Below are 21,480 nucleotides of genomic sequence, written 5' to 3' on the forward strand. Positions count from 1 at the left end.
CTGTTTTGCTCCGTGAATTCATGGAGAGCTAACCCTAACCCTAAGTGGCATTTTCCCAATGGATTTTTCCCATGTACTTTGCCATAAATGTACATACCGGCTCAAAAGACGTGCCCCCTTCACCGACGCGCTCTGAATCCAATGGTGATGTCCGTTTTGCTCCGTGAATTCATGGAGAGCTAACCCTAACCCTATGTAGAATTTTCCCCAATGGGATTTTCCAATGTATTTTGCTAGGAAATGTACGCAAGTCCGGCTCGAAACCCTAACCCTAACCCCTCCAAACCGTATCGACGGGCTCCAAATCTAATCGCGATCTCTGTTTTGCTGATATGCGTTCACTATGGAACATGTGACCCCCTTGGATTTTTTACTCCGTGGTGGTCTCCTTAACTGAGGAATTCTTGTACTGGTCTTCCCTAAACCTTTCTGTTCCCCTGACATTTTTTAGCATAATACTGCTTAGTAGTGAGCAACCTGAACTATACGGAAGTTTTGTAAGTACCGATCCAGACTTTGTTGCAAATAGATAAGTATGATTAAAAAACCTTCAAAATCACAGTTTATATTTAATATAGTGCAACAAAAATAGTTAAGAATGCAAGAACTTTTACAGATTAAAAAAATAGTGTTTAAAACCATCTGATCTTAAAAATAGACAGTGAAGCTTTAAATACAACCGCTAGTTATTTTTTACTGCTTCTTGCCTGGGACCGGCGTAACTATTAAGGAAAGGCTTCGTTTCTTAAAACAGACACTTCTGTAGAGGCTGCTTGTTCGTAGTTGAAGTCTGGTATAGTTTTGCCTCTGAGTGGTGAGCTTGAACGTTCTTGCTGGATCCATTCAGCCAGTTTGGAGCTGGAATGTACCAGAGAGTTACTTTGACTACCGTTGGTTTGAGAGCAAACGTTATTCACTTCAGGGTTTTTGGTTTTGTGGTGGTTGATGTAAACTTTGTATTTCAGCAGAAGTATGAAGATAAAAACAAGGACGGACGCCACAATGATGCCTCCGATGATAATAATCATGGTCCCGCCAAGAAACTGTGCGTGGAGGGAATGACACTGCCGATATGCCTCCTCTGTGGTGAACTGCACACACCCTACCACCAGGGTCGCTGTCAGGGAAGTCACGCCGTCCTCATAAACAGCAAGGACACACAGATCGTAGTCCCGCCCAGCAACCAGGTCGGTCAGGAAGAAAGACTTGCTAGAAGCCGGGATCATCCTGCAAGAGAAGACAAACTCGGTCTATAGCAAGGAACCGCACAGCAACATCCCTCTCCGCTCCCGTGATTTCCCGAAAAGCTAAAGGGATGAACAGGGGAGCCGTTGGCTACTTAGGCAGTGTAACTGTCCCTTGGTGGCCATGTTGGTGTTAAAATGGCAAAGTGTGCGTTATGATATTCAAGTTGATGATATGCGTTCTTATTCTTACTTTGACAAAGCAACGGTATAGTCTGTACGTATATACATATTTAAATTGCTGATTTTCAATTATGCAAAGGCCCGACATATAGGTTTTTCTCTGATTAACCTAGACATGAAATTTACCCAAGGCCATATTTCACTTTCCATGGGAAGAAGAATTGGGACTGGTAAATTGGGGAAATTAACCAAGGAAGGAAGGAAGGAAGGGAAGGGCTCTATCCCCATCTGCTGTTAGGCAGTGGTGGGATTCAAATAATTTAACAACCGGCTCCGTGCGCGTGGCTAGATGGGCATGTTACTGGATGGGTGTGGCTAGATGGGCATGTGACCGGATGGGTGTGGCTAGGTGGACATGTGACTGGATGCATGTGGGTAGGTGGGCCATGCCCACTCAGTCACATGACCGATGCTGCAGAGACAGGCCGATTTCCTACCTTTCCCACCCCCCCCTCCGTCCTTGAACAGACAAAATAAAAGCCCCCCTAAAGATTGCAACTGCCTGCTGAGCCTGCCTGCAAATGCTGGCAAAAGGAGGCTGGGGGGGGGGGGAAGAGAAGGCCCGATGGAGAAGCCCAGTTTTCCATGCCATGCTGGATCGGGATGGGGAGGTGGGGGGAACAAAAACCCTACTCGGTCCGTACGGACTCACCAGCACGATGGCAAATCTCTCTTCAAGCTTTGAACTTCAAGGTTCGGGCATTGGGAGCTTGGCCAATTTTCCTCCAGTGCTCGTGCAGGGAATCCCGGAAGCGGCAGCCTGTTGCCTGCTTTTCATTCCAAGCAGCCTGGACTGGAAAATGCGTGGCTGGGGTGGAGAAGTGGGGCTTCTTAACAAGCTCCAAACTGTTGTTGCAAGCCTGAGTTCTCAGCACGAGAGCTGCAAGCCCAGCTCTGGCTGCAGGTGTGCGATTGTGAGGGCAGGCGTTTTCCAAGGCCGGTCATAAAGGGAAACAGAGATGAGTGCGCTGAATACCGGACTTCCAGCTCTTGTGTGGGGAACCCAGGCTTGCGACTCACTTTGGAGCTTGATCCCCAGCCATGCATTTTCCAGTACGGGCTGCTTGTTGTGTCCCAATTCGAGGCTCCCCATGCCTGGGGGGGGGTAGGGGGGAAGCATGGAGCTGTAACCATCAGAGCTGGAGATCACAACGGCAAGCAAGTCTGCAGCGGTGGTGGTCGTGGTGGGACACGTCAAGACAGCACTGGCCTGAACCTTGTCAGCTGGCCGTCCTCCTGTCTGGGTCTGGCCGCGAGCGGCACCAGCAGGCAATGTGGTGTGCGACCGCGGAAGTCCTATCACCAACGTCCTGTTCTTCGTGCCGACAATACACCCCATTGTCTGCCGATGCCGCTCACGGCCAGACCCGGCCAGGAGGACAGCCTGCTGATGAACGGCAGGTCGGCACTGTCCTGACATGTCCCACTGTCCTCCTGGCCCATCGTCTCCATCGCCACCCTGTTCTTCACACCGGCCGAAGCTGCTCAGAAGGCAGCTGCATGCAGCCTGTCCCTTTAAGGTGCTTATAAAGGCAGCTTCCGAGGCAGGTTCGGTCAATCGTCTCCTTCTCAGCCTCAAACACAAACGCATCTCACAGCGCTGGGACTTTCTGTGAGGAGACGGTGTGTGGACATGCACCGTTTCCTTGCAGAAGGTCCGGTGCCATGAGGTGTCTGTGTGTGTGTGTGTTTGCTTGAGGCCGAGGAGGAGGAGGAAGCTTGGCCAAACTTTAATGCCTCCCTCTCTTCTGACACTGGCCAGTGGGGCAAACGTCCTCCTTGCCAGTGGGGCCCGGCTTCACGGCCAGGGGGGAGAGAACGTTCTCCCAGCCAGCATTCAGAGGCTAGCGGGAAGCTCCGGGAATTGTGGCGATGGACTGTGGCGCCGGTGAAGAAGGAAGCTAGGCCCGCCCAGGAACAGGGGGGGCAGGCAGCAGCAGCGGCAGGAAGGCCGGCCCGGGAGTTGACTCCTCCAGGGTTTGCGGTAGCGGCAGCCTAGGTCAGACCGGGAGTCGGCATTTGAAGAGGGCTTGTGACGGTGTAGGCAGCTAGGCCGTGAGTCAGGACTCGGGGCGTGCTTGCAGGCTCACTCACCCAGGGAGATCAGGGCTGAGGCAGAAGGCACGTGTCAGGCCTGCAGCCGGTTCCTTTTAGGATCTTTGGCCTGCCACACTCTCTATTATTTTACTGTGCTTTTGATTAGTAGGGAATTGGGAGGGAGAATAGTAAGGAATAGAATGTGTTGTCAAAATAAAGAAATTCCTTTCTAGAAGCCCAAGGTTTCTACGCCTCTGAGCCCGACTGGACCTGGATGGACGGAACTGCCAGCGTGGCAGTGGAAGATTGGACCATGTGATGGACTTGTGGGTGTGGGGGCAAGCTCATGAACTTTCAACTGGATGGGAACCCCAGGAAGTTTTCAGATTTGGGTTTTCCACAGATGTGCCAACATGTCTCTCCTTATAAATTGGAAGTTTAAGGGAAGCTCTGCCTTGGACTCTGATTTAATTTTGGATGATATTTGGAACGCTGACAGCATGCAGCAATGGCGGATGAAGGCATTCTGCAATGGCGTGTGGATGTGATGAGGAGTGACTGGGCAGGGAAGGGCGGGGGTGGCAGGGAGGGGAGGGGCCATCCAGTGGCGTGATTTGCCGGTTCTCCGAACACGTAACATCCGGTTTGCCCGAACCAGTCTGAACCGGCTGAATCCCACCCCCGTTGTTATGCCTAGACCCAGGAAGCAATTTCAGGAATTTTAGTCTTGTCTTAGGCATGAGGCTGGCTGGGCCAGACACTCTCTCTCAGCCCTAGTAAGGAGGCAAGGGGAAGCATGTAGTCCAAAAATGTGGCCAAAGAAATGACAGGGATTACTCCAGAAGTCACCAGAAATCATGGCACAAAAATGAAATGAAACTGATCAGCCTGTTTTTAGCACATTTCTCATCTATCCTGCATGAAGTTCTGGTTTAAAAGGAACGTGGCTTGGATTTTCCCTTTGGAGTCGCTTCTCTTTTCATTCTGCCTCTTGATGATCTTCCTCCTACCCTCCCAACTCATTCTGTGAGAAGGCATCAAACAAGTGGTGCCCAGTTTTACACCACTGATGGTTGAACTTCCCACCGCTGCCATCTTGCCAGAAATAAACTTGAAACAGGCCTGGTAGGAATGCGTACCTGTACACCAGGATATCATCAGCAGAGCTGTTGTACTGGATCTGGAACATTCGCATCCCAGGAATATGGTGCTGCGAAGGCCACTGGATGAGGGCAGAGGACGAGGTCAGCTCAGCAATGGCCACTTTCCTCTCTTGGAGAGATTTGGTTTCATTAGAGAAGCTGGACTTGGCTGAGATGAGGATATCCGATGGACCCCGCTCGGCTTCTTTGCCAGAGTTCGTGCTGTTAGCAAGATAAGGATATGGGCTGACCAGAAGTTCAACGGGTGCAGTGGACTCCCCTGCAGCGTTGGATGCTATACAAGTATACGTACCCTGGTCTTCTATGGAAGTCACTAAAATATCCAAAGTCCCATTCTCATAGGAAATTGTTCGGGAAGTGTTGGAGACCAATTTTCCCCCTGGTGAAATCCAGCGCATGTATGGTTCTGGATCACCCATTGCTCTACACTTCAAGGAGACACTCTGTCCTTCCGTGGTCACTTGCTTTGCTGTTCTGCGAGTGATCATGGGTGGTTCACAGACAAATTCCTCCTCCTTAATAGACCAGAAATACTTGCCCATCAGCTCGGGGGGGGAGGCACAGGTTTCCAGGTCGTCTTCCCTAGTCAGGCGCCGTAGCCACACTAGCTCACAGTTACAGTGCAGCGGGTTCCCTCCAAAGCTCAATACCAGAGACGACAGAGGGGTACCCTTGGGCTTGGCATAGACAGGGATGCGGGAGAAAAGCGGGTCGGGGGGGATCTTCCTCAGCTGGTTAGAAGTCATGTCCAGCCGAGCCAGTTTGTGAAGGTCGGAGAAGATGCCTTCAGGGACAAAATCTATGAGGTTATGATCCAAACTAATAGTATTGGCATTGGAAAGCCTCCCGACCGTTTCCCAGGGGACCTTAACAAGATTATTATAGGATAGATCCAGATCCTCAATTATGTCAATGAAATCATCAAAAGATCCAGGTGAAATGTAATGTAACTGGTTGTTACTGAGAATTAAGTGGCGAAGGTTGATCAATCCTTTGAAGTGATCCTCATCAATATAAGTGAGGCGGTTACTATCCAGGTGTAATGCATGAAGACCTTTAAGATCAAAAAACGCATAAGGCATAATATGACTGATTGTATTTCGTGATAGCGTTAAATGGATCAGGTCTGTCATGTTTGCAAAATCCTTCCTTCGCAAAGTCGTGATGAAATTATCCATCAGTCGGAGTTCTGCTGTCTGTCGGTCAATGGCAGGAGGGACAAAGAGCAGCCCATTCTTGGTACAGAGGATGGTGAAAGAGGGGGACACCCTCTGGCAGCTGCAGCGCATGGGACACATCAGGGCCCTCACAGCCATGGTGCTCGTCATCAGAAGGCAGAAGAGAAACTTTTCCATGGTAAGATATAGAGGGCACCTAAAAAAAAAAAAGAAATGGACAAATCCATGAATGTGAATTTGAACCAAACATGCTTTAAACATGAAAAAATAAAGAGAAAGCAACATTTGACTGGGGATCTACTTGGCTACTCCTACATCGGGCTAATTTTTCAGCTAATCTATCTGCTGTGGACATTTTAAAAAAGTAGCCTGAGACTGAAAGATGATTGTGGTTGGAGTCCAGAATCTCATTCTGAGGTGCTCTGGCCTCTTGAATTGCTTTCTACATAAAACCGAGTTTAAGGTTTTAAAAGAAGGCCATACAATTATAAGATCATAAGGAGAGGAAGGGACTGCAATCCCCTTCCCAGGTCAGGAATTATTTCCGATAAAAGGCTTCCTACCCCTTTTCTGAAAAATTCCTGGGATGCAAACTATAGAAGGCAAGGTGTGTGTGTGTGTGTGTGTGTGTGTGTGTGTGTGTGTGTGTGTGTGTGAGAGAGAGAGAGAGAGAGAGAGAGAGAGAGAGAGAGAGAGAGAGAGAGAGAGAGAGAGAGAGAGAGAGAGAGAGAGAGAGAGAGAGAGAGAGACCGAGACCCCACAATGGCTTCAAAGCAGAAATCACAGAGGCTTCAGATTTCAACACCACCTATCTTATCTTATGCCACATCAATCATTAATGGAAACATTGTTCTTATGATTTTACATACTCTAATGTAATGTCCTTGATGGTGGATGCACTTAGAAAGATACATTTGGGATAGAACTGTGCTCCTATGAGAATTACATTTCTTCCTTTCAGCCGCATTAACCTTTTGAAACTATCCAGGGTGCTTACAGTATTTTATTCCTGAAACTGTTACACTGACATTGCTCCTGCTTCCTTTAAAGGAAGCAATAACACAGATATAGTAATTATGTTTACTGCTTTGGCAAAAAAGCAAGAAATATTATATAAAACCATGAAAAATAACTTATGTATGTGGGTCAGAATTTTGCATCAGTCTGCCACAAGATGTCAGGAATGTTCAGAGCACACCGGGAGGAAGAACCCCTTGATCTGCCATGAGCTTCCTTTTCATATCTTGATCAATTCTCCTGCTGCCTGATTTGAATTTTAATGTGAGCTGATGTCCGGCAAAGGGGGGGGGGGTTGCCACATCAGTCACACTACTTTCCTACCAATTAATTCCATCGTGTTTCCTAGTTGTTGTAATAGATCCAGCCCTTCTTTGTCTGATGGTTGCATTTTGTCCGTGCGTTTGTATCCTTGAAATTGCAAACTTAAAAATATGTCTGATACAAACAGAAGCATTCCGACTGGTAGACTTCTCATTATTTTGAAGGGCCAAATTCTTTTCCCACCACAAACCTCTTGCAATAGAGCACGAAGTTGATAGCAACCATTCGCACACACCTCACTTAATTTTTATCCTCTATTACTCCAATGTTTCAAAACTGGTCTTCCTGAAAAATCTATAAATTAAGTGCAGCACAAAGCAGCTTCCATTCACTTGACAATAAATCCATCTAGGTTAGAGGAAGGCTACTCCAAGAAGCTCAAGAAGAGGTTGCCTGATCAGACCAGACCAAAAAGCCCATCTCGTTAAGCATCACGAGAGGCTGCTACAGAGAAGCAATGAGACTCCTCTCTAATTCGCTTAACGCTGCAGTCTCTGAAGAAATCCTCCCTCAATTCTCTCCACCTCACTGGGGGGGGGGGGGACTTTCATCTCCTTTCTGAAGATGATTCCATGACCAATGATTCTAGGAAAGCGACCTCTTTCACATGACCACAGAATGTGATTTTTTTCAGCCTTCCACAACCCACATCTTTGCCATGGGTAGGTTCTGGCCGACGTTACTGCCGGTTTGATTGTGGGCACGCGTTGGATGCGTGCTGTGCGCACATGCACAGTCCAATGGAAATTGTTCTGCGCAGGCGCAGAACTAAAAAAAATATGGCGGCAGCAACGGCGTAACTGGGAAACCGGTTCGGGGGTGTGGCCAGCCTGGGTTGCTGCCGGTTCTGCGACCCAGGCCAGCATACCACTACCTGTTCAGCCGAACTGGGCCGAACCGGTAGGAACCCACCTCTGATCTTCACTCACCAGACATACTGACATACTTGTAAACCCCCCCAAATTCTAAGCCCCTCACAAAACCTGAATGTTGCCTTGGTGCCATTACAAAAACGAAAACCCACCCTGGAGCAACTGGAACAATTCAGAGAAGGGAGGGAGGTGGGGTTTTCCTTTCCTTTCTTGAGAACCTGCCCCATCACCTGTGGAAAAGACACAAAGCTGCTACAAAATAAAAATGCTAATTTACAACCACCCCAAGGGCCTCTAGGCCATGCATACTCTTTGACTGACAACCAGTTTTTCTTCCCATCTCATCCTCTTCACTGCGAGATGATTCTTTCCACACCAGAAGCTCAACGTTGCCTCGGACCTCAGCTCAGTAAAGTGCTCTGTCCCTTTTTTGCTGTAAAGCCACAGCAGCCTATTTTTTTCTGCTATCAGTGGACCCACGCATTTCCTACAAGATGCGCAAAATATTTTCCCATGCCTCATAAATGTGAATAGAACTAGGCTGCCCACTGGGGGATCCCGGGTCCTTGCTTCTGTGATCCGAAAGGATTTCTGTGGCGCTGGACTATCTCCACCACTTGCTTTCCAGAGAAACCTCCCTCTCAGCTTCTTGCAAGCAGATCGGCCAGGCCTTCTTGAACTCTTCATAGCACCCCTTTTCATGGGTGATCTTTTTCCCAGAACAGAATCACCTTGACGCGGGGATCTTAAGGCCGTATCGACCTTTGACTATTCGAACGGAAGCCCAAGCGCTTCCTAAAGAAAGCACTTCCTTTAGAATCAGCAGGAACACAACCGTTCGCCTCCTACAGATCTGCAGGGAAAGCCTGTTCCCAAGAAAAGGCCCCTGATGGCGGAGCCCCATCTCCCACGTGCCCACCCTGGACTTCTCAAGGCAGGGGCTCCACGCAGGGAGATTCCACTCGAGGCCGTCTGCTCCATGGAGCGTTAGTCGGGCAGCATTTGGAGTGCTGGGTCAAGTTCTGTAGACTTCACTTAAAAAAGCACATGGGTCAGATTGAGCGAGTCCAGAGAAGGGCAGCAAAACGGTTCAAGGTCTGAGGGAGAAAACACATCAGGAGAGATCGAAGGAACTAAATACGCGCAGCCTGGAGGACAGAAGGGAAAGGGTGCATGTGACTGAAACCTTTACATATATTAAGGGTGGGAGTAAGATTCTAGAAGGCAGCATTTTCAATATTAAAATATTGACACTTTATTGAAATGCTTCAATATTTCAGTTTTCTATGGTTCTAGCTTCTCTTTCCTCATTCCAGAAATAGGGAAGTTTTGTGTTCTACCTCTAAGCTTCTCTGAGCAGTGGGGAGACGTCAGCTCCACATTCTGAAAGGACGGAGAACAACACAGCATAACCTTTTGACCAGGCAGAGGAAGCACAGGCAGGCGGGAGGAAAGAGGCAAGCTGAGAAGAGATTCTGCTCTTACTTTTTAAGCATTCCTCAAGTGCGCTCCTAAATGAGCTCCAGCCATGCATCTACTTCCTTCAGAAGCTCCTTCCTGATGGATGTACTTGATGTGACAAGTCTTCTACACAAACTTGCATTTTCTCCGCTAACCCAGCAGTTCTAGTGGTCTTGGAGGAAGCCATTCTCCCTGCAATTACAGAGACCATTCTTTTGTACTGGAATTCTATTGGAGCAGAGACTTTGTCAGGTGATGGAACAGATTGCAATAAAAAGGGCTGTGTATGAACACATGCATGTATTTCTGTTTATACGCCTGCCCATCTCAGCCATAGGTAAATCTGGGCAGCAAACACAATTAAAAACATCAGCATAAGAAAAATGTAGACCCCATAAATGTATTTTAATATCTTTAGTTCTGCATAAGGTAGCATTGCCCCCGACAGACCCAGTACACAACTCCCAACTCCTCCTTCAAGAGCAAGTGGCAGTGATGGCTAGAAGAGCCTTTGTACAACTGGGGAGTTGTGTACCAGTTGTTCCCTTTTCTGGATTGGGAATCCCTGCACTCAGTCACTCACACCCTAGTGATCTCTCGCTTGGACAAGTGCAATGTGCTCTTCATGGGGTGACCCTTGAAGAGTATTCGAAAGCTACAAACCTGGCTGTGAATGCGGCTGCGTGGACAGTTCCAGGGTACCCCAATGCTGTTATGTAAATTTCACTGGTTACCCATTTGCTTCCAACTCCGATTCAAGGTGTTTACAGGTGTTATCACCTTTAAAGCCCTTTATGGCAGGGGTCCAAATTACCTGAGGGTCCTTCTCACCCCAATGGAATTGGCTCACCACCAATGCCAGCAGAAAGGGCATGCGGCAGACCACGTTGACCAAGGAATTTGGCCTGGCGGTGTCCAGGAGATGAGCCTTTTCTGCTGCAGCCTTTGGAACCCCGCAGTCCTTGGGGTGAGATCTGCCCCCATCCTTCTGTAAAGGTCTTAAAACCTGGCTCAGCCAGTTGGCCTGGAGCCTGGATGGGTGCCTGTCATCCTGTCGTTACTGGATTAACTAGAAGAGTCCCCTCTCTGCTCTATTATTCCCCTGCCCCATCTCTGCTATTTTAGCTATTTCCTGTTAATTTTATTGTATTTATTGCCTCATTGTTTTATTGTTTTAATGTTTATACTAATATCTATACTATAAGCCACCCAGAGTTGTGTGACAGCGAAATGGGTGGTGGATAAATGTAATTAATAAATAAATAAGCAGGGAAGCAAATTAAAATGGAAGCCAGGAAAAATCCATCTGTAATAAATTAATACTTCACTGGCTCAACTAAACAGATGAGCAAAGGCCCAGGGTGAGTTTGTCCTCTTCAAAGGTGGAAGGTAATTGATCTCTTCAGCACTTTGGGGTACAACCAGCTGCAGCTGCCATCCCAATAGAAAAAAAGAGACTCGTGTGTGACATCACAACACAATCCATGCCCTTATGAAACTGCACCCTGATGCCTGATGCAAATATGTCAACTGCACTGAGACATCCTGAAGTCTGTTTTCGCACTCCACGCGCACCCCCGCAGATGTTGATGAGAGGATTCTCCACTGCAGACTTCATTACTCCAGCTGCAAAGCCACAATTAATGCCAACCATCTGGAATCCAGCTTAACGCCCTGACCCTGCACTGGTTTTCATGGCCCTTCATCAGAAATTAAAAGTAAAAAGACAGAGCAAAACTAGAAGCGCCCAACTACTGTAGCAGTTACAATTCTAAATGTCAGGATCCCACTCCCCACGTAAGCTTTTGTTAAAGCATGGACAATGTGACCCGATCAGAGCCTCATCCAGCACAGCACGGACCCTCACTACCCTTCCGGCCTTCCGCAAAGCAATTAAGACCTGGCTGTTCCGGCAGGCCTGGGGCTGTTGAATTATCCAGCCCCATCCGATGTTATGTCTGTTGCTGAATTTTTAATTGTTGTTTTTATTTTTGTAAACCCCCCCCCCCTTTTTATTGTTAGCCGCCCTGAGTCTTCCGGGAGTAGGGCGGCATACAAGCTAACTAAACTAACTAAACTAACTAGCATCCTGCTTCTGCAGCAACCAACCAGGTGCTTCTTTTGGGAAGCCTTCCAACAGGATACAAGCAGGGGACCTGGGCTCCCTCAGGCTCCCCAGCAGCTACCCCCCCCCCCCACAAGGCTGCCAGTGTGACCAGAGGCCGTTGCTTACTTGGTGCCTGCCTTTCACTCTTCTTCTAAAGCTAAGTCCTTGGCCCTGACTAACCTTCCAACAGAAAGCAATACCCCTTCGTCTGTTCCAAGCCTCCCACGGGAGAATAATTGATCTGGAACGCTAAAGGGATGCATTGCTGAAGACTACCGAGCATCTGGTGGTCAAGATGGTACTTTCCCCTTTTCTAGCACTGAGAACCAAAAGCACGAACTGCCATCTGTTTACAAGGGAGAAAACTTCCTCCTACCAGAAACAAGCCTGTTTAATAATGGTACAACAAGATGACCTATTTAGGTAGCTGACTCTGCCGGTTCTATGCTCAGTGCTCTTCGGAGAGTCCCAACACTTATATGCAAAACAGGCCATTTATTCCATCAAATAAATAGATTGCGCTTCAGAAAGAGGAAGAGAGGAGCAATCAGAAATATGAGACACTGATAATTCACACTTTGCCAGCATTTTACCTGCTCCTATTTTGGATCCAATGTATTTTCTTCCTACACTTCCCCATGCAACAAGCTTTAGCCTGTTCTTTTGCTCAAACTCTTGTCACTGATGCTTGGAGCCATTTCAACTTGCTGGTCTTTGTCGATGTTGATGGCAAATGCCACCTTTTTCAGACAGCTCTCCCAAGCAGGAAAGGTGAAAGTGCCCGAGGAGCTCCAATCTCCACTCCGTATTTGAAAGTCAGGAGCTTCTTACAGAAGACGGAAGAAAGATCAGGTGGGACACCAAAGGATTTCCGATTTCCGATTCACCTTAGAAGTGCTGCATGCCACTCATTCCATTATGCCAGCTCAGCTGCCAAAGATATCAATGTGCACCTTGTACATTTTTAGCTAAAAATTATTCAAAAGGGAATTTGCAAATTGAAAGCAACCCTGTTAGTCATTGTCATTGTAGTGAGATAATGCAAAATTGAAGGAATAAGATTGCCTTCTAAAATGAATGTAATCTTTACTTATTTTAACTGTTACATTTCATCCAATATTTCAAAGTATCGATGAAGACCAAACTCTTGCACCTCTTGAATGCAAAGCTTCCTCCCGGAAAACATCAGGCTCCAGTGCAGAAAAAAATCTGCAACTCCCTGGTTGACAGGCTGCCCAGCTCCATCTCTACCAACAGCTCCTGCTGTGCCTGGGGATGAAACCGACACTCCAGGGAAGGACGTGGGAAAGAGGAGGAGGTGGGAAAGCCCCAAACACAAAACAACAGGGGATCAGATCAAGACAGGGGATTGACTTGGACTTATACACCGCTTCATTGTGCCTTATAGCCCTTTCTAAGTGCACAGAGTCCCCATTTGGCCCCCACAAGTAGCCAAGATTTGTCCTTCCTTTTCTTTGTAATCTTTCTTCTTCCAAACAGAAATCTACCTGCATTTTGGAAACTGCTCCTTTTGGCCCCTGCTGCTTATCACCAACAGGTTGTATACAGGGGAGTTGTTACCCTGTTTCCCTGAAAAGAAGACCTCCCTGAAGCTCAATCGGGCCTTTGAGTGCATGCGCTAAAATAAGCCCTCCCCTGAAAATACTGCAACACAGCAGCAGCCATGAGGTGGCCACGCTCGCCGCCTCCTGCGCCTCAAAAATAATAAGACCTCCCCGAAAATAAGGTCAAGCACTTATTTCGAGGGTCAAAAGAAAATGAGACCCTGTCTTGTTTTGGGGAAAACATGGTGTTACTACTCTTTTATTTATTTCTCAAGTATTTTTTAGCATACCTGTGACACCCTCCCCCCCCCATTATTTTCAAGCTACAGTCTAACCTCTCTGGACCAATGGCGTATCTGAATTTTGGAAGCAGGTTTTGTCCCTCTTAGCAACCCGCAGAGGCATATAACCCCCCCTTCCCCAAACCAATAATATTCAGAAAGCAACTCAGTAAATCAATCAATAGCAGGATGTCTCTCTCTTCAATGCCTAGCCCACTTTTTTAATTAACACCTAGAAGAGAGACAAACTAGCTCTTCCTATTTACATCTTGTGAGCTGTGAGATAAAAGAAATTTCCAGCTCAAGGTGTTTTAAAGAACGAAGTATTTATAAAACTGTTATCTAGAAGGATACTTATTATTTGTGCTTTTTAGAGATTATGTGATTCTCAATTCCTTACACAACATAATCAACAACAGAATGCACAATATAATTATTAATGTTTATCTTATTTTCAGAAAATGTACAAAAGTTCGGAATAGTTACATGGTAAAGTAACTACTTTTTCTACTTATTGCTATAAATCAGTTTTTTAAAAGGTCACATAAAATTCACTAGATGAGCAAAAGGGATACTGATCGTTCCCAATTATCCCAAAAGTGCTTTATCAAAAGGCCATTGGAGTTTGTTTTTTCCTTGAAAATGTTTCACTTCTCACCCAAGAAGCGTCTTCAGTTCTGATTGAATGGAGGGGGGAATGGAAGGATTTATATTCCTTGCACTCTCTAACTAAGAGTCATTGAGGTCACTTGGGGGTTTATCTATCCCCTCAGGATCCCTGAATCAGAGTCCAAAGGAGTGTGGAACCTTCTTGGCACTGCTAAAAAGACTGTGTTGTAAACAGGAGATGGTGTTCAATGTTAACGTGGGTGGCCTCTTTAACGCCTCTTTCAAACCAATGGTCTTCCCTATCCAGAATGTGGACTTTGCTGGGGTCGTTCAAATGAGAGTGGACTGCTGAATCTTGTCCTGAGGTTTGTTCTCCTATGTTGTGCCATGTATTTATGGAGTGGTTGTTTACATCCTACTGCATATATCACATTGCTGCGTTTATGTCTGGATGTTTTATGCTTGGGATGGACAAGCTTCTGCCTCATCTGTGTGTGTGTGTGTGTTCTGTAATCAACTCTGTAATGTCAGTTCTGTGGACTGAGACATTCAGTTCACATGGGAAGATGTCAAGGAAAATAGCCTAGCTTTCCTGGACTGAGCACTACACATGAAGAAAAAACAGAAGCCTTAACACTGATGTTTACAGAACCCCACCCCCACCCCCACAGATCAGTATTTACATTTTGATTCTTGCTACTCATTGGAGCACAAAATGAGAGTGATCAGAACCTGATCAGGGATCTTGGAGTCCTAGTAGACACCACTTAATTATGAGCCAGCAGTGTGCTGCAGTTGCCAAAAAAGCCAACACAGATCTAAGCTGAATTAAGATTATAGAATCGATAACACAGTGTATTACTATTACATTAATAAGGCCTTGGCAAGACCACACTTTAAATATTGCCGCCAGTTTTGGTCACCATGTTATAAAAGAGATGTTGAGACTCTTTTAGAAAGAGTGCAGAGAAGAGCAACGAACATGATTAAAGGACTGGAGCCTAAAACATATGAGGAACGGTTGCAGGAGTTAGGTACGTCTAATTTAATGAAAAGAAGGATTAGAGGTGACATGATAGCAGTCATCAAATATTTGAGGGGTGCAGGTTTGAGCAGCAGGTTGGACTAGAAGACCTCCAAAGGCCCTTCCAACTCTGTTATTCTGTTAACTGCTTCCGAAACACACAGGAGAGCAAGCCCATCAGTACAAGATTCGGTGATCCTTCTGCATTTGAAAGACAAAGATCACTTTTTTGAGGACACATTCTAAAGAGGTCATCTATATTAAAATTGAACAGCCTTCTCTCAACAGAAGGGGAGGGATAGGACATCTATCTGGCACCATTTATCTCCTGTTTGCAACACATTCATTTCAGCAGTTCTAAGAAGGCCCCGTACCCATTTGCTCTCTGATTCAGGTGACCCTTAGGGCACTTAAACCCCCAAGTGGCCTCAATGATTCCCAATGCTAACAACCAGATAACTACAAGGAATGTGAATCCTTCCACCCCCACCCCCACCACCCCATTCAATCAGAATTTAAGATGCTTCTTCGATGAGAAGCAGAAAGTCTTCAAGGAAAAAAACAAAGAAAGTACAACTGCCGCTTGAAAAAGCACCTTTGGGACACCCATATAACCCGCATGACTGAGTCTTCATAGATATTCAGTTCCCAATTTTTTCCCCCCGGATTGCTTGTCAGCCTAGATTCACACTGTCAACAAGGCATAGTTTTCAAGCCAGTTCCAGACCCTGCACACATCTCTCTCTTTTCCACCTGCTGTCCTTCTCATTTACTATTCTTATAAAATAATAAATGCAGAATATTGCTGTAAAAGTCCAATAAATAAATAAACTTTCCAAGCACTCAGATTTCTGAATTACAAGGTATAGCCACAAAGATGCAGCTTTCAGGAGAGGACCACTGAGGACCAATTTATCAATAGGTCAGGAGGCATCTATGGCAAGGAACTCTTTCCTCTTGCCCATTCTTCTTGATCCCAGTTAAGCCCACCTACACTTGCACTCCTTCACGAGGGCAACAATCTGTCAAATGATGTGAAAAACAGTCAACATTTTTGCACAATTCTCAGCATCTGAATTTACAAAGAAAAATATATATATTTTTAAGCTGACAATCCCAGCAAAGAGCAGGACCAAGTGCTGGGATCTTGGAACTGACTGGGCAGGTGATCCAATATACTTTTCTGGTGTTTGAAGGATACTGAAATTCCCAGGACAGTTGCTGTGAGGAGAAGGTTTTGACTAATCATAAATACAAAATTTTTGTTGTAGAGCACCTGAGCGTTAGAGCTATCAGGCTCAGGGAACACTGGCTGGATTTAGGAGGGGGGAAGCCGTTTTTCTCCCTCCAGAGGCTTCCCTGAAGCGCAAACCAGAAGTGTGTTCCCGAACTGACAGGGCAACGCCTCGCGTGCCCTCAGAAATGGCTCTGTGTGCCACCTGTGGCACGCATGCCATTGGTTCGCCATCACGGATATATAGTTATGGTAAGGGGGGGGGTTAACCTTTAGATGACTCTGACTTTTAAACTGGGCTAAAATGAAACTAACCTTTGCATTACTTTAACTGTTAGATTGCACAAAAGTGAAACTAACCTTTACATGACTCCAGAACAATTATATGGAGGTGGGTTTTTTCTAGTTTATAATTGGTTAAGGCCCTGTGTGCCTAGAGCAGTGATGGCAAAGCTTTTGTGGCTTGCGTGCCAAAGGCGGTGGGAGCGCGCGGGGGTTTGTGTCGTGCATAGGCATGCCCCCCCCTAATGCTATGCGCACCCCAGCATGCATGCGCGCCAGACTAGTGTTCCCCCTCCCCATTTTTGGTGTGCTTTTTTCGCCCTCCCCAGGCTCCAGAGGCTTTATAGGAGCCTGGGGAGGGCGAAAACAGCCTCCCCTTCCCCCCTCCCGGAGGCCCTCTACAGGCTTCAGGAGCTTCACTTCAGGAGGTTTCCTGAAGCCTCCGGAGTGTGAAAAATGGGCCCTGTGGGCAAACCGGAAGTTTGGGAACGGACCTCTGGTTTGCTCGTAGGGTCGTTCTTCGCCCTCCAGAGTCTTCAAGGAAGCCTCCGGAAGGCCACTGAAGGCTCTGGAGGACAAAAACGGCCCTATGGACAAACCAAATGTCCAGTTTGCTCCTAGGGTTGTCTTTTGCCCTCCGGAGCCTTCAGGGAAGCCTCCTGAAGGGCCATGAAGGCTCAAGAGGGCTAAAACCAGCCCTACGAGCAAACCGGAAGTATCTTCCTGAAGGTCCGGTTTGCCCGTAGGGCCAGTTTTTTGTGCTCCGGGGGCTTCAGGGAAGTTCCTGGAGCCTCCGGAGAGCGAGAAATGGCCTCCAAAGAAGGCTGAAGTCAGCTAGCCAGTGCACACATGCAATGCCTCGCGTGCCCGGACAAAGGACTCCATGTGCCACCTGTGGCATGCGTGCCATAGGTTCGCCATCACGGGCCGAGAGTATAAAGAACAGGCATTAGCCTGCAGTTCCTCAATTCCATTTTTGAGTCAATAAAAGCTGTTGCAGCTCTGCTGGCCTACTGAAGCCACAATCGTATTCTTCACTGTGGTAACAATGAGGAATGTTCTGAAAAGAGAAACCCACCTACTGTTACAGGTAGTCCTTGATTTACAACCATTCATTTATTGACCGCTCAAATGTACAATGGCACTGAACAAGGTGACTTATGATCATTGCAGCATCCTCACAGTCATGTTATCCAACGCCAGGTGTTTGTCAACCAACATGTGCTTACAAAGGTTGCAGCGTCTTGGGTTTAAAACCCAGATTGTTCTAAGCAGGAAAACCTCAACATTCAGTTTCAGTCACGGAGCCAGTTAACCAAGGGGGGATGAACTCCTTTGGCTGAAGGTGTTAGGCACCCATCTATTGGAGATGATTCGTTTTTGATGGGCAAAATAACCTCTTCCTGTTCTAGGATTTTGTGTCTGTGTCTGTAAGAGAGAGAAGCCGCTAGACTTTCCCGTGATCTCCAAAAGCAACGACTAGATATGTCATTGGGGGTGGGGGAGCACTGAGGTCAGTTGAAATTTGAATAGCTGCAAGTACCCCCATTTCAGCTGAGCCCTGTGGAGCAAAAGGGTCAAGCCTATTTGGGAAACTAAGAACAGACCCAAAGCCTTGATCCTTGAGAGGTAGCAAACCTCACAGTCCCTCACACTGCCTGATGTTGCCTAATTGGGTACTGAAACGTCTGGAAGCAAACGGCCGAGCACCGAGATTTCTACACTTGAACCCAGATGGAGGAAACCTTGGTTGTGGTTAGAATTTATGCACATATCCTAACTTGGACACAATTTGCAGCTAAATTATAGTTCTTAATTGAGGAAATTCAAATAGCTCTTACCCTAATGACACTCAGAAATTCCTTAAAAACGTGGTTGCTCTTCCAGCCCTTGGTGCAGGGTGGTTGTGAAGAGCTTGTATGTTTGGCTTCTGATTTTTTTTTTTTAAATTGATCTTGCAGTCGCTCTTTAGGCAACTTACCATTATCTTAGACGTCTCTTAATGTATCTTAGAGTATTTTTCTGCAGCTGCTAAGTGGTGCAGAGGATGCCAAAAGGGTTGGTTTCCATGCTGACCCAATGCAAATGGATAAATGAAGGCCAGTTTTCAGCACAAACACCCAAGGCCTAAAGGCAGGCTCTGAATGAAGAAGGCACTCCTTGTGAAAATGATGCCTATATCTTTTCAAACAGAGGTGGGTGTCTTGTCTCTCTCTCTCTCTCCCTCCCCCCTCCCCCTGGTCGATTGCTTCTGCACATAGGCACTCCAGTGAGCCAACGACTCCAGAAAATCTGAGGCCTGCTGCGGGAAAGAGATGGGCCCACCTCCTTCCCATAGGTCTCGCCTTCCCACAGGAGTGTCACAGGAACCAAAAAACCAACCCTTTCGGCCAGGACCAGCAGCAGCAGCAGCAGCAGGGCAAGGGAGCTGAAGCTAAGGCCCTATAGAAAAAGGAGTGCTGCCCTATGAGATCCACCAGGGAAAAATCTCTGGTGGCTGATTTGGAAAAGAGGCTGGCTTCTAGCAGGTGAAGCCTTGGAAACAGGTGGGCGTATTTCTTCATTAAGCCACACCCACCTTCACATTTCAAGCCACCCTTTTTTTTTCTTTAGGAGGAGTTGCTGCTGCCACGGCTGTTATGCTCTTGATCTATGCCATTATTGACACACGTGTATTTGCTTAGACAATCCTAAAACATTTGAAAAGAAAAACCACAACCTTCTATTCGGGTTCCACACAGAAAACACAAAAAGCACGAGGCTCTGCCGGCCACCAGGTCAGGCCCCATCCCGCCAGCTGAGCAGAGAACGGAGACCCTGGCTGAGAACCCGCAGAACTCGGAGCCGGCACGGGACCCGTCCTCCCGTGCACACCGGTCCAGGAGCGAGCCGGCCGCAAGCCTCACTCGAGGGTCCCCGCTTTTTCTGCTGGGGAGGGGCAAGAGAGGACGGTCCCTCCCTCCCTTGGTGACACCAAGAATCACCGCAGCAGCTTTCTCAGTCCAGCCGCCGGTTTGAAGCCATCCTTTGGCAGGCGCAACCCCCCCCCCCGCCCCCGCACACTGGCGGACGAAACCCACGACCTGGACATGGTTGCCCAGCGGAGGAGGGGTCCCCCAGACGGATGCCGGCGCTCCAACCGCGCTGCCAAGCAGGCCTGGGCCAAAGACGGCAAATGACACTCGCTTCGCCTGCCCAAGGATGCGGACCCCAGACCGGCGCGGCTCTCGGCTACAAAGCTGCCCCGTGGAGAGGCCCTGGCCCGAGACCTGCAAAAGGCGGAGAGGCCGAGCAGCTTCCGCAGGTGAAGGCCAAGAGAAGACGCAGCGAGCGCCGATGGCGAAGGCGCCCCAGCGGAGCTGGAGATCAGACGCGACCCACACCGGCCGGCTTCCCCCTCCCGACGGGGCGCTGCGCTGCCCCGCTCGTCGCGAGAGCCCCGGTTATCCGACTCGGCCCGAAGCTACCTCCGCGCCACAGGGGAAGCAAGCGCTCCCCACTCCCCGCTAGGGGTTCCCCGCCGCCAGGTGGGCACTTCCGAGCAGCCGCCCAGATTGGCCAGTAGGGGCCACGCGCGAGCTGCTGACAAGAGCTCATCCCCCTCGGAGGAAGCCTGGCACGAGTGGAAAGAGGCCGTTCCGCCAGCAGCCAGAGCGCGCACACGCACACGCACCCCGAGCATCGAAGCGCCTCCGCCTCCTCCTCCTCCCGTTCCCCCGCTTCACAACCTTCACGGGGCCCGGTGGAAGGCAGCCGCTGCCGCCCTGGGAAACCCGGAACACGCTTAGGGCTCCCGCTGAAGCCCCGCCACGCCTTCCCCGCAGGCAGGAGCGAAAAGACCGCAACCGCCCCACCCCAGGACGCCGCCCTCGCCTCCCGGCTCACCTTGAGGCCTGCCATCAGTCGGGAAGGGGCCCGCCCTACCTGCCCCCGGCCCCTTGCCGGCGACGATGGTCCTCCCCGCACGGAGAGTGAGCAAGAGCAGGTCGCTCGCCTCCGTCGAGGCCCGGCGCGCCGGCCTGGAAGCCCTCCGCCCCGGCCGCTCCTTCGTCTCCTCCACGAAGGTTGACCCGCCACCGGGATGACAAGCGGCGACTGCGCAATTCTGGGCAAAGGCGAAGGTGGGCTGCCGCCGCGACGCCCCTCTGGCCGCGCGCTTTTACCTGGCCCGACGGCCGCCCTTCGCGGCTCCGCCTCCTCTGCGCGCCTGAGTTGGTAGGCGAGGCTGGCCATGCGCTCGCCGGCAAAGCTCCTCCTGCCGGCTCGTCACACGCGCGGCACCGTCCGCCGGCGCTACGCCTGCTTCGTTCGGCAGCCCCCTCTTCCGACGAGGCCAACTGGGGGGCGCCGCCCCCTCTCGTGGCTCCTGTCCCCCTGACGCTCCCGCGCGATCGCCGCGGCCGAGCACGTTCGGTAGCCACCCCCCTGACGGTCCACGGAAAGCGCTAAGGAAGCCAGTCCGCGGCCGTCACGGCGGAAGGATTTTCGGCTGCTGAGTGGGGCAGCTGCAGCGAGTGCGTCGCCGCCACTGAAGGAAACCGCCGCCAGAAGACGGGGAGGAGGAGGAGAGGGCGCTGAAGGGGAGGGGGCGTAGAAGCAAACCAGCCGACGGCTGTGTTGAGGCTTGGTGCGACCGTGTTTCCCTGCTGTGCCCCCCCCCCCACACACACACACCGGTGCTGCTGGGAGCAGAATATGGTCCGGAGATGTTTATGTCTAGTCTAAGGAAGAGCCCGAGTAGGGGGGGGGTGATATGGTAGGCATATCCCAATATCTAAGGGGCTTCCACGAAGAAGGGGAGGACTCATTCTGCCAAGCACCTGAAGGCAGGACAAGAAGCAAGGGACAGGAAGTTGTACCCTAGAACTAAGGAGGAATTTCCCCGGCAGTGAGAACAAT

General features: G+C 49.0%; 1 protein-coding gene across 5 annotated transcripts; it reads right to left on the reverse strand.

The window, feature by feature from the left end:
- Nucleotides 1–545: 545 nt before the first annotated feature.
- Nucleotides 546–20,818, reverse strand: LOC106540610 (leucine-rich repeat and fibronectin type III domain-containing protein 1-like protein). 5 transcript variants are annotated; one of them, XM_014055788.2, is made up of 4 exons: nt 20,745–20,784; nt 9,504–9,671; nt 4,604–6,001; nt 546–1,227 (listed from the first exon to the last, which is right to left on the reverse strand). In XM_014055788.2, exons 2-4 carry the CDS (start codon nt 9,512–9,514, stop codon nt 726–728), a joined length of 1,911 nt encoding a protein of 636 aa, XP_013911263.2. In that variant the 5' UTR covers nt 9,515–9,671; nt 20,745–20,784; the 3' UTR covers nt 546–725. The 5 variants fall into 5 exon arrangements, with proteins under 5 accessions (XP_013911263.2, XP_013911262.2, XP_013911264.2 ...); XM_014055787.2 differs by lacking the exon at nt 20,745–20,784 and adding an exon at nt 20,467–20,736; XM_014055789.2 differs by lacking the exon at nt 20,745–20,784 and adding an exon at nt 12,180–13,459.
- Between the last annotated feature and the right edge of the window lie 662 nt (nt 20,819–21,480).

Source organism: Thamnophis sirtalis, unplaced genomic scaffold (assembly GCF_051295495.1).
Source record: "Thamnophis sirtalis isolate CommonGarterSnake01/CBP01778 unplaced genomic scaffold, rThaSir2_p1.2 scaffold_13, whole genome shotgun sequence".
Lineage (NCBI taxonomy): Eukaryota > Metazoa > Chordata > Lepidosauria > Squamata > Natricidae > Thamnophis > Thamnophis sirtalis.